The sequence below is a fragment of the Festucalex cinctus genome, chromosome 18, assembly GCF_051991245.1.
Source record: "Festucalex cinctus isolate MCC-2025b chromosome 18, RoL_Fcin_1.0, whole genome shotgun sequence".
NCBI classification, from domain to species: Eukaryota; Metazoa; Chordata; class Actinopteri; order Syngnathiformes; family Syngnathidae; genus Festucalex; species Festucalex cinctus.
In genome coordinates this window covers 7,963,053-7,976,904 of record NC_135428.1, presented here as the reverse complement: position 1 = coordinate 7,976,904, position 13,852 = coordinate 7,963,053, and the positions used below count along the sequence as shown (strand labels likewise).

Sequence of the window (13,852 nt, the reverse complement as noted above, 5' to 3'; positions counted from 1 at the left end):
AAAAAAAATAAATAAACATATGCCAATGTTTTTAGAAGCTCAGACTAGTGAGTATAAATTCAAATGTAAGCTAGTTTATTCATCAAGAATGCACATTTTTGCGTTTTGATTCATTTTTTGCTCATTGCAGTATGTGCGGCAATAATAAAGAATATTTTTACATTTAAGATAACAGAATCTCGTAGTGATTTGTTCACATTTTGATGAAGGTGAATGAATGTCTTCTTTGAAAAAAAAAATATATATATATTTTTTTTTTCTTCTTTTTTAGATTACAATACACCCACATAAAAAAGAAGCTGCATATATTCATATACATATATATATATATACACACACATATATATATATATATATATATTTACATTTTGTTTTTATGGATGACAAAAGATATGGTGGCACAATATTTTATTATTTATTATTTAAGTAACAAAGACCTGTTGGTAGACATTTCTGTAACTAACACCACCGTGCTATTTATCGCAAGTCAACTTTAAAGGGGAAGACAACTACCAAAAGATTTCTTGACAAAAATATGTTCTATGCAGCCCCACTAGTCTAAATAATATTGTGTTAGTGGAATATGAGTAAAGCAGCAAAATCCAGCTATTTTTATCCATCTCAGGAGGTGGCCATTTTGCCACTTGCTGTCGAGTGAAAATGACATCACAGTTGCTCAGGGCTCAAGTAACAACCAATCACAGCTCAGCTTCAGAAAACAGGGGAGCTGTGATTGGTCATTGCCGGAGCAAAACTGTGATGTCAACTTCAGTCGACAGCAAGTGGCAAAATGGCTGTCCCAAGATGGCTCAATTTGGCTTCATAACTCATTCCGCAAATGTAATATTAATCAGAATATCATGTTTAGACTAGTGAGGTCACATATAACATATTATAGTCAGGAAATGTTCAAAGTTGACGTCTCCTTTAATGTAGACAAGTGATGACTTTTTTCCATCAACTGCTACAAAAAAACAAAAACAAAAAAACAGAGCACAACAGAGAAGTAAAGCTGGGTCATGTTAGCGGCTTATTTTCTGAGGCAATTTCCTGTTTGTAGTGAGGTAACTTAACATTCAGTGGTAAACACAACGGAAAAGACACCAAGAAATTGTATGAGATACTTCGAAGAGGTGATGCAATAACACAGAGTAACCTTCCACTTTGTTTTACAATCTTGACCTAATTTGGTCCATTAACGGTCCTGGTCCCAGGTTGAATTAGATATCTTTTTTTTTTGTACCATCAAGCAAAACAATGGAGGTCAAGATTGCCAGAGTTGTTCCCAGTTTTATAACTCTCCCCTTAATTGAGTTTACATTGATGAGTTCAATCAATTCAGCTGCAAGAAAAATGACGGTGTAACTTAGTCCGGCAAAAAATAAATAAATACATTAAAACAGACAATGTACCATTCTAATATTGTCTTTTAAATACCACAAAATTCTAAATGTGAATTTCTATATTTAAACTCGACCCATATTGGTCAAAATTGTGGTATTGCATTTAAAGCTCTTCAACATATCAGTCAACCTTGTAAGCAGATATACTGCACTATAAGTTAGGCCAGTAAACATTGTTTAATCACCAGTTCAAGTGCATGAAAGTAGGAAAATATCCTACGAGAATGTGAAATCATCAAGAACAGTAACACGCAGTTGAGAATGTACAATAGTGTGATACAACCAGTGCTTCGATATACCCTAACATTAAGTCACTCCCGTGCTTAAAGATCCGTGTACGTCACCGGGGTGACGCCATGGATGAGAAGCGTCGGACCCAAACCGTTGGTCACCGCTTCCAGCTGGGCCAAGTACGTCTGGGAATGGCGGTTCAGAGCGGGCGGCCGCGGTAAATACAGGAAGCGAACGGCGGCCTGAGAACTGTGCTCCGTCAACATGGAGTTCACCGCGGAGAGGAAGTGGTCCGAGAGGGCGTGGCTCTGCTCCTCGGCGTCCGTCTGAGCGTGGTGCTGCACCACCGAGTCCCACGGGACGATCTTGATGGACGCTCGGATGCGAAGCTTCTTCAGCAACTCCCGGAACGTCTCTTCGTCGACCACCCAGCCTTGGTCGCTGGACTCGGTCTCCACGTTGAGGAAGATCCTCATTCTGGCGTGGCGCCACTTGCTGGACATGTTGAGCACGCAGGCCATCTGCAGCAGAAACAGGCTGCACACGTCCTGGTAATCTCGACAGCCCGGCTGGAGGAGATTGAGGGGCCACACGTCGATGGTCCGCTCCGAACCGTCCACTTTGCTCTGCTTGCCTTCTCCCTCCAAATGGAAAAAATATCGGCCCAGGCACACGTTCTTGTTCATTTTGATGGCGTCGGAAATGATCCCCACGTACTCGTCGGGGGAGAGCCAGCGAGGGCTCTCCACGTGTCGGACGGGAGGGAAATGAGCCTGTAACGAAGGCAGGTCAACCCCAAAATTGTACTCGCCTTCTGTGCTTTGTCCCGCTGAGGCGCCGCAAAAGGCGATATCTTGGAGGAAGAAGTCCTCGGGGGTGCAGCTGTCATAGAAACCCAAGATCAGAGTGTTGGGCTTCATGCCGCCTTGAAGAGAAACACCGCAGAATGAATCATCAAATCAAGGATGCTTCTCCATCTCCGTCTTTTCTTACCGAGGCCTGTGATGCGTAGAAGATGCTGCGTTCCTTGTCGGACAGATGGCGAGAGCGTCAGGTCTACGAAGGCCTTCACCCCGAGCTTGTCAACTAAGCTCAGCCAGAAGTTGTATTGCTGCTGCACCGGGTCTGATGGCAGAGAATCTAAAACATAAACAGGATATGATGTCATTATCTCAGAGGGCTGAGTGCAGGGATGGGCAATTTAAATGCTGGAGGGGGTCATGATTTTTCATCAGCGCTACTGGGGGCAACACACTTCCCAACCAGATGTATGATAAAAATATGCAGAATTGTTTTCTATATTTTAAAATATTTTGGGTTTTTTTCTGTAATAAAAAAAAATAAAAATTCCATGAAAAACTTGTATTGAATATTTTTCAACTTTTTCTGGAGTTTTTTTTTTTTTTTTTTACAACTAAAAACTACAGTTGACACACATTCTAAGTGTGAATGGAGGATTTTTTGGGGGTTTGTATTTATATATAATATATATATATATATATATATATATATATATATATATATATATATATATATATATATATATATATATATATATATATATATATATATATATATATATATATAAAGCCCCTTTTCCTTTCCCCAAAAATTTTTATGGAGGTGAAAAATTATTCAAGGGTCTACTCAGAGCTGAGTGTCGTTGCCCATCCCTATAACAGTATAAGCACACAAATACCCCTGACTACCACCAGGGGGCATGAGCACATGAGAAGAGTAAATGGAAATGTCTGGATCCTGATGTACAGCATCTAAAATTATTGAGTATAATTCTATGAATGACAAAAACAACCATATTTTACTTGTCAGTTTAACTTATAACCACAAAAGTTGAGTTACGTAATGAATGTGCAACACTAAACAAAAGCTTGTGGACTTCGCTAATAAGGTGCTCTAGGAAGACTATTTTTGGATTTATATTTATCACTTCCTGTTTAGTTAAATCATCTGCTTTCAATTATATATCACAATGTATCAATTTGCTCTTTCCAGCACGGTAGAATAAAGAGTGAGTAAATAGTGGAGGAACTTTGCTTCCACATGTGGCAATACACAACGTACAATAAATAGGCTGCGTAACCACAAAGAAAAGAGGAAGTGAATGAATGATAGGCTGTTGTGTACACTGTTACGCTATATGGAAGTAATTTGGCTATTCAAGTCATAGTGAGTGAGAAATTGTATTTGCGGCGTATGTGCATGGTGGGAGGGGCTGTTCAGGGAAAAGATAAGACTCATTTAATGCGGTTAGCTGCACGTGTCCCACGCAGACAATTACCCAGATCTCCCAGCTGGACGTGGCCCAGCACAAACAGTCCTCCCTTTTTCAGCTGGTTGACGAACAGGATGAGCTGGCAGGAGGAACGCGGATTGGAGACCATCAACAGCACCTGTGGCCTCCAGAACTTGACGTGGTCCTTCCTCACATCCAGCATCAGTAGGTACTTGCGCACCTAAAATCCAAAGGGGGAGGTGAGGAGCTTAAGAGTGAGGTGTGGTGGACATACGTGGTACCTGATGGAAGATGAGGGCCTGGCTGATGTAGCCCCAGCTGCTGGTGGGAGAGCGGTAGTGGAGGAAAAGCAGCAGAAGCAACAGGAGGACGATGCTGCCCGATGAGTAGACGGGGTTAATGACGAACATCATGACTAGACAGCTCAGGATGCCCAGCAGGCACGTGTGCCACGAGAAATACTGGAAGGTCGGCCTGGAGAACAGAAATCGGTTCAAGAAATTCTGATTGACTATAAACCCAGTAGCACTCTGAGTTGGGAGTTCAAAGCAAACACGGTGAAGCCGCATTTTGTTGTTATGCTGCATGCAAATGGAATAATGATTAGTTTTTTTTTTCTTTTAGCAATTTTGGAAAGCTACCTTTATTTCCTTTACTTTAAATGTTCTTTGTTTATATTTTTAAATCTTCTGTTTAAATGTTGTCAATGTACATTATTTGAGTAAATTTGGCAAGCTACTTATTTTTCTCTGCTTTGCTTCTGAATATCTGTCTGCTCCTGTGAATGGAAAATGGCAGCCTCACCCTGACACTTAAGCTCACAGATCCCTCTGGTGTATTGCAACAACATAATGGAGTAACGGTAAAAACAAAGTAGGGCTGTGCAATTAATCCAAATTCAATTACAATTTCAATTATTATACTCCACAATTACAAAATCAGCATAATCGTAAAAAAAAAAAAAAAAAAAAAAAAAAAAAAAAAAAAAAAAAAAAAAAAAAAAAAAAAAAGATTATTAATACTAATTTGTTTAAATGTTGGCACTCCAATTTTATTTTATTTTTTGCCTACATAAATAAATAAATAAAATCTGTTTGGTCCAAAGGGAACTTACATAATTATAGTGTTTCTATTTTTTTTAATTGTTCTTAATATTTTTAAATGGTTAAACATTTTCTTGCTTTGTACCAAAAAATTATCATTTGAATAATCATGATTGCAATTATTGCCAAAATAATCGTGATTAATATTTTTTCCATGAGCGAGCAGCCCTAAAACAAAGTTTGAAAAATATTACTTTAGAACTACCTTTTTATTTATTTTTTGGGAAATATATATTACTGCTTGAATGATAACTGCCAGTAATTCTAAACTCATGTGAGTAAAATTAACTGATTTTCAATGATATAGTTAGATCATATTTTATTTGGCCATTTCTGGAGGGTGCTGCCACTACTCCTACTACAAACCTTCACAACACAAACACTACACTTCCACACTCACTTCTCCTGGGGGCCCACTTTTGCTGTTATTTTCAGGTCCGCAGCTGCTGCAAAATGATGCTTCCGCCCATGGTCCCTTTTACAAAGGGCATGGAAACCTTCCAACGTCACTTAGTGACCCAAAAATGTCCAGAAAGCCCCTTTTTGCCAAGTTTATTTATAGTGATCGGCCATCAGTTGCCAGGGGGCATCGCCAAAGGCCCTTTTCCAATTAGGTGGGTCATTAAACCTCCTTAACCCACTTCACAGGTCCACGTCAGACCCCAAAATGGCAAGAAAACACCAGGGGGCGTGCATTTTCAGCGCTTATCTACTAAACAATATGGTGACACTGACACATATCATTAGAACGGACAGCCTAGAAAGCTTGCAAAGTTAACCAGGAAATGAGGGGGGAAACTACTACTACAGCAAAGGATATTAGCTTAGTAGATGGAACTTAAGCTAGTTATCTTAAATATTAAATAAATGCTCAGAGAGCTTTATGGAAACCATTTTTAAATAATTGGATATCCTTGCTGAGGAGGTACATGCCGAGTACCTGAAATTTGGCGCAGACGCCCACTCGAGAGCCAAACAAGCCAGGTCAACAGCTGCGTAGGCAAGCAAGTAGAAAACAGTCACCAAGCTAGCAATGGCATTGAGCTGGCCTGCAAACACCACACACTGGAACGCAAATGCAAAAGTTAGGAAACTGTTACAATTAAAAAAATTAAAATAAATAAAAACGCTACAAAACGGTTCGCGAACCTGTGCCAGCCCCCACGTATAAAGCACTGCCATCCACGGATTCCCCGAGCTTGTGCTGATGGTAGCGGGTGCTAATGGCAAACCTACGCGGAGGAAAAACATGTCTGCTTAGGAATTGAGACAAAAATGTTGTCATGCGGTGAGATTAGGTCGTACCAAAGAGATGATCCACAGCAAGCGCATGCAGTATACGGGATGCTCCAATCATGGAGCACATTGCAGCAAACAGAGCACCGCAGTAGATCCCAATAGTCACAAATGGTGGCCAGATGTTAATTCGCTGGAGGAAACCATAATCCTGAATCAAAAGAGTTCTAGAGAGGAAACAAAATAAAAGGATTAGCACCAGCAGTGCTTTGATTGTAGTGGAATAAAAATACAGTTTCACTTCAGTTTCCCACCTGTCACAAGTGGCACTGACCAAGATGAAGAACAGGACGTAAACAATGAAGGTGTAAATGACGGCCACGATTGTTCCTTTGGGGATGGACACGCTGGGAGTTTCTAGGTCCCCTTTAGTGGCAAGAACAAGAATTAAGTGTGGATAGTTTTACATTGTAAACCAACTATCCCTTCATGGAACACATAATGTCTTTAAACTGCATAATATCAAGGTTTCGAGAGATATCAGCAAATCTAATCGAATGCTTGTTAATGTCGTTTTTAATACAACTTGAGTTTTAAATTGTAAGGAAATTCCACAAAAACAGTGTGTGGACCACAACTGCTACTCTATGTAGCGCTCAAACGAATGTCGAGTCCAATGTTGCTGGTTTCAAGCCTTTTATTACACTCAAGTTGAGGCTAACTGTAAAACTAACCACCCAAAACGAATAGAATTACACACAGTGTACACTCACATGCAAAAACACTTTGATTTATCATTTCCCGAACATAGCTAGCTCAAGGCTAATGTACAATGGAAAGCGCCATTGACGCGCTAACGCTAATTAGCACGCTACTCGCGGACCTTTTATCACTCAAATGAACGGCAATTCATACGAAACGCTACAGGAATGTATACAGAGAAACATCTTAATATTACTCACAGGCATATGATTTTCCTATGATTAAAAACCCCCAACTTGTATTGACATAACTTCGTTACTTTTTTTCTTCTACTCTTCAATGTGACGACTGTCTACAAGAGTATCTGAACGTGTGGAACAACACTGCCCCTAAGTGGCCAAATCGTGTACCACATAAACAATGCTTCCAATAAAATCACACACAAACAATGTCAATACAGCATAAAATAAATAATTAAAATTGATTTGGGGACATTTTATATCAATTCTAAATCGTAGTAAATGAAAATATTTTTTTTGGCACACTTCTATTATCTACTTGTGCTTGTACTGTGTTTAATTAAACAAGCAGCATTGGTGCATTCCTAGCAACAGATCATTTCTGACCTGACATGTTGGCCCCAGCCATGATTCCAGTGCAGCTGGTGAACATAACGGCGAACACGGTGGCAAATGACATGACCGAGTTGGTGCTGTAGTCCAATGAGTAACCAGCTGCAGGGCCAAACAGTGACACATACATGAACATTAATCAAAATGTATAAATAGTACAATCATATCCAAACACTCACAGCCCAGGTTGTTCTTCAGCGTGGTGACGTTAAAGCTGGTGTAGCTGGCGTTGTAACGCAGAGTCTGATTGCCAGGACCCGCGTGAGTGATGACAAAATTCAGAGGTTTGACGGCCAAAGCGCTGATGAAGACGGACAGCAGCGATACAGTGACCAACAGCAGGATGCCGAAGGCCATGCGGGAGTAGATGTGGGCGCCCACCAGACACACCACCAGACACAGCAGGAGGATCACCGAAGAGTAGAGCACAGTGTACCAGTAGCTTTGAGGCAGCACGCGCACGCCATCTGACATGGATGTTTCTGAAACCAAAACAACAGCAAACACAAGCTTTATTTAGATCCACTTCATTTTGTGTGTTTATGAATGTGAAGAGGTTTAGTGCAGATCAATTGGACTTTTCCTTTAATTCGGTGACCCAAAAACTGTTTAAATAAGGTCGTTAAATTCAGTGTTGGGAACATTAATTTATAAAAGTAATTAGTTATAGTTACTCATTACTTGCTCAAAAAAGTAATCAAATTACTTCATAATAAATGTAACTCATTACCAGGAAATGTAAGTATTTCCACTATTTCAATGGGAAGTCAACCTTAAACATTTCTAGACAATACGTTATATGTAACTTCACTAGTCTAAACATGACATTCTGATAAATATTACATTTGTGGAATATGAGTTATGCAGCAAAATCCAGCCCTTTTTATCTATCTCAGGGGGGCGGCCATTTTGCCACTTACTGTCGACTGAAGATGACATTCAGGGGTCAGCAACGACCAATCACAGCTCACATGTTTTCTGAAGCTGGGCTGTGATTGGTTGTTACCTGAGACCTATTAACCAAAATATTGCATTTAGACTACTGGGGCTGCAGAGAACATATTATTGTCAAGAATTTTTGGGAGGTTAAAAAAAAAAAAAAAAATCAAATAATTTTGATTTTTTCAAAATATTATTTTATATTACATTTATATTATTTTAATTTAGTATTATTTTATTATATTTTTATGGTTGCACAATTAATTCAAATTATGTCCAGGCTAGGTTTTCAATGAGTTTTGTGAATGTCTATGTCATAAATGTCTCATTCCATAAAGACATATATCATATATGTTCTACCGCTGCCACTTACTACAGCAATCAGAATAATAATAAAAAATCAAATGCTGGATATATGTTGATTTGTGACACATATGTCACCTATATGTCATTTGTGGACAGTCCTAGCACAGACAGTTAAGAGAAATACAATTATTGCTGTTATTAATTACACTAGGCGAATGTTTTGCTATGACTTATCTTTTCTTTATAACTGTGATAGTGCTTGTGAAGTCGCAAAGTCCCGTAATGGTTCTTGTTAGCGAACTGCTCCGCAAGGCGGCCATTTTTTGTCAGATCTCTAACAATATTATTGTGACCAAAGTCAGTCTTGTCAAACTCCGAATCAGTTCCAGGCTAGGGATGTGGACGTGCTAAAATGCTAACATGTTTACATGTTTATTGTGAACAAAGACACGTCATGACATGGTTCCTTTTTTTCTGCTTTCTCAATCTTTGTGGAACCAGTTCAAAAACTTTGTCGGTGCTTAGTCTATATTTTCAAAGGATTATAAGTCTTGAAAAAAAAGTGAAAATGTTTGAAAATGGCTGGTGACGAATGAGTTCATGTTTCAGATAATTGAAAAATAATACACAACTTCTTTGAATGTGAAACCATTAAAAAAATAAATCTTACCGGCATCCACGCCAAACACATCAAGAATAGCCTCCACCAGACCGAGAACGTATTCTCCACATGCGAACACTTTTGCTAAAAAGAACATCAAACCGATACTTCCTCCGAACTCTGGGCCCAGCGATCGACTGATCATGTCTGATGAATGGAGTCAGAAATGTTGTAACACAAAGACAAGCCCAGAAATACAATTTTATGAAGAACGAAGGATACAGTAAGCGCCACCTCCCTGTATGGCCCCATTGGTGGAAATAGCGCAAATAGATAGGATGGTAAGCGTTATGATGATGTAGGCAACAAGCACCATCAGAAGGCCTTGCAGAAGCCCTGCGTGGCCAACCACAAAACCTGCAACATGAACTCCAGTAAACTCGAGTTCACAAAAATATCCACGATACAGTCTTCAAATATCGCTCACCTGTCCTCAGAAACAAAACGATGCTGAACATGGAGAGGATGGTCGGCACCATCACGCCAAAAAAGGTGTTGAGCTTTCGGGACTCTTTACTTGGCGGCCCAGAGGCGGAGTCAGGTGACGTGTCCACTACGGTGCCGCATGTCGCCACCGCCATGGTCAGACCGCACACTCCTGAGTTGACGAGGGGGGTGCGTTCGTTTGACATGGCCGCTTCCTCAGCCCTGTGGAACATATATGCAATATTAACTCACATATATAACGGAACGGATGGTGTTCCACAGGGTTCAATTCTGGGGCCTCTGCTCTTTTCATTGCATCTGCTACACCTGGCTTGCTTTTTTCCCAACACTGTATGAGACATTTTAAAAGGATTTAGTAAAATCTGATTAAGTTTCCTTCAAGTTAACCACCCACAGCTTGTCACATGGTTAGAGCTTCCTGAAATTGACAAATCAACAGCATCAAAGTAGTGTTACATTATCCATTCCATGACTTATTACTTATTATTGTGGGTCATCTGAGCATGTTTAAATGCAGCAAATGTCCTTTTACAGGACTTCAATCAAATAAAATCGTCAAATGATCACAAGTCATATGCAGTAATTTGTTGACGTACAAATGCATTTGACGGGTCATGTTACTTTTACACAATCAATTTGAGACACTTTTTTTTTTTTCTCATTTTCAGCCTCCATGGTCAGCAGAAACAATTTCTTTGCATAAAGCGAAGCCAAGTTCAAACAATTACACACTAGCATGATTCCCCCAGCGTGTGATGTTAGGGACGCGCCGTTTTTAATGAAAGCTGCTCACACCTCAGCTTGGTATTTGGAACCATCTGACTCACAGCTCCGTGTCTCATTTGACATTAAACTCTAACAAAACGAGCTGAAAGACATTTATTTCTTTCTGGGTTTCTTTTTTTTTTTTTTTTTTTTTTTTTGGAACAAGTGGAAGAGGATCAGACATGTCAAAAATGAAACTTCTCATCTACCTGAAATTTTGACATCATTCATATAATAAAGCGGAACTGGGTTTGTCCTCATAGTCATACTGTATGCACTCATTTGCTGGGTGTTTTTTGACATGGCTTGGTCCATTAACACTATAAAATCATGAAAAAAAAAAAAAAAAAACAGCCATTCTGTTCTGATCATCAAAAAGAATCTACTGCCACAGCAGTATGTGATTATATTAGAATAAGATCCATTACAAGAGAAAAACATTAATATTATAATATTAACATTATTATTATTAGCATTATCTAAACAAGTATTATTCTTGTATTATATGGGACAAGCCCTGCAATTGGTTGGCAACCAGTCCAGGGTGTCCCCCGCCTACTGCCCAGAGCCAGCTGAGATAGGCGCCAGCAGCCCCCGCGACCCTTGTGAGGAATAAGCGGTCAAGAAAATGGATGGATTATATGGGACAACCCATATAGATAGAGGGGCCACTTTCAGGGTGGCAAAAATCCCCCACATAAACCTATGATTAAACATGTGCCTCCAATTTGTCATTGGAAAAAAAAAATAATGGAAATATCTATGACGTTCTGCATAATTGGCCAAATAAAATTTAATTCAATTCAATATCACTATCAGTGTTTCCACAAACAATCCGGCCGCTATAAGCGCATTTAATGACCATTAAGTAATAAACAACATGAGGGGAATCATTTTCCACATTGTGTTCTGAATGAGAAGTCTGGTGGAAAACAAAAATAAAGTGGATCATGTTGAAAGATATGGTGCCCATTAAAATGTTGAAAAAAACAGACACTTGGAGTTGTTGGAAGCTTTCGACCCAAGTTGCACATTTTGATGAGGTTGTCCAACTCTACATGAGAAAAGAGCATAATAGATTACTATTAGAGAAATAAATGATGTGTACATACAGTGGTGTCAGACTTGGTTTAGCATCATTATTTTATTGGCACACCAGTTACCCCCCATATAGGATTTTTTTTTTTTTTTTTTACGATAGGACAATTTATTATTGCTTATCCTTTTATGGACCCAAATTTGAGAACCACTGGTCTGAATATGAACTTAAGATTGTGGCTGGTTAGTTTCTACTGCAGCCACAGAAGTTAGCCATAGATAACATGCTATAGTATAGTGGGCTGTAACTGGTTACATGTAGTTATTGATAGTGATCTGTAACAGTTTAATTATTTTTGAGGCTGCAAACAATGGATGCAGCCCCTTCCAGATGTTGATGTACACCGCCTGGAACCATCTAAAGAGGCCACCTGGTGGTCCCTATAGCCTTAATTTGGAGTGCGTCCAAGTAAACATTCGGTTCTGTCACATTTACACAGAATGACAAGTATACAGTTTTCAAGAGGCGTCGAGAAAATAGCTCCATCGTCAGTGTTGTTTTGGAGTCAGGAAGTAAAAGCAGCACCGGCTGGGCTGCACACACGACGTTTAAAAACAAAACAAAAACAAACGCAACATCTAAAGTGACATTCAAACGTCGACAATGAATAAACGTACATTTGAGCACATGCGGCGGAGTAGTGACAGGCTTCATTCATCGACCAAGATCACACTTACCGTGGCCGTCCCTCGACAAATAGTTGTCCACTTCCTACTTGCAAAGCGGCCGAGTCTTGCGTTTGATGTCCGCCTTACGTCCTGGGTGTTGTCGTCCCGGGCCGGCGGCGGTCGGCACCGAGCTGCGAGCTGGGGCCTGTGGAGGAAGATGCCCAATAACAACACGGCGGCATGACACGCCTCGTCCTCCGATTATTTGCTCCAAACGGTCACGGGAGAGCGGAAACGCGACCATGTGACTGACGAAAGCGGAGAGAGAACGCCTCCAATTTTTTTTTTAAGCTTTCTTCCAAACAAGAGCGATGCTACTTTCCGACATTAGCCACGCCCCTTAAACGTCACTACCCGGAACACACACACACAATCCTAAAAATATTTATTTATTTATTTTAGTAATTTTTCCACATACTAGAAGTCCATAACTGTTATATATGTATAAAGTTGAATATGTTCCACTAGTATTTTTCATGCACACCAGGGGGCGTTGTTGTAAAGCTGAAATAACATGGCTGAGGCTCTACGGGCCACAATATTAGGTACAGTTGCACGCCATAATGCAGTACACGTGTGCACAAAATATGGTTCGCGGGTCACAAAGGGCCCACTTAACACAATGCCAAGACACCTGCAGCATTTGTTGGATTAAGATAATTAAATTATATAATAATTTAATAATTAATTTAAGATGATATTGTTCTTTTGTGGTGTTTTTTTTTCTCATTAAATAATTGGTTAATTCTCAACTTAACTTCATTTATGGATTAGTATAACAACCTCAACAGTAACAAAATTCTTTACATAAAAACATGAACTATAATAAATAATCATCATCATCATCATCATCATCAATTATTTTCTAATTAAAATATACAAGAGCTCCCTTTCCATTGGCATTTGTCATATAGGCGCTGCATAGCTTTCTTCCCTCTGGTTGCACGTATGAAGCTGTCGCCTGTTAAGTCATTTTTATGTATATAGTGCTTTCAAATAGTACAGTAAAGGAGAGAGAGGAGCAAGATTGAAGTCTCCCACAACCATATAAGAGCAACAGGATCATAGACGTGAATGGATGGGCCACTGACGTTTTAATCTAAATTATAATTGATGTACTGTAATACAAAATATTAGTAACATAAACATGCAGTACATTTAACAAGTCCACCCATTAATTTTCTCTACTGATTATGTTATTCAGGGTCACAGAGAGCTGAAGTGGAGAAATGTCAAACGAGTTTACTTTACCACAACAAACTGAGTCACTTCAATGAAACAATTAAATTGATTTTTTAAATTAAATAACTTGTAAATTAATTGACATCCATATATTTGTTTTAGCTATGAATGACCCGGCACATGTCTATTTTAAAAAGTCAAAAGTTTGCCTACTCCTGCGCTAA

At 39.4% G+C, this 13,852-nt stretch overlaps 1 protein-coding gene across 1 annotated transcript; it reads right to left on the bottom strand.

The window, feature by feature from the left end:
• Positions 1–393: 393 nt before the first annotated feature.
• On the bottom strand, positions 394–12,778 carry slc12a9 (solute carrier family 12 member 9). The gene is made up of 14 exons (XM_077505366.1): positions 12,456–12,778; positions 9,895–10,115; positions 9,690–9,824; positions 9,477–9,614; positions 7,741–8,043; positions 7,556–7,663; positions 6,542–6,653; positions 6,297–6,454; positions 6,141–6,223; positions 5,932–6,056; positions 4,170–4,362; positions 3,934–4,108; positions 2,628–2,774; positions 394–2,559 (listed from the first exon to the last, which is right to left on the bottom strand). The coding sequence occupies exons 2-14, from the start codon at positions 10,097–10,099 to the stop codon at positions 1,727–1,729; spliced, it is 2,715 nt and encodes a 904-aa protein (XP_077361492.1). The 5' UTR covers positions 10,100–10,115; positions 12,456–12,778; the 3' UTR covers positions 394–1,726.
• Positions 12,779–13,852: the final 1,074 nt, after the last annotated feature.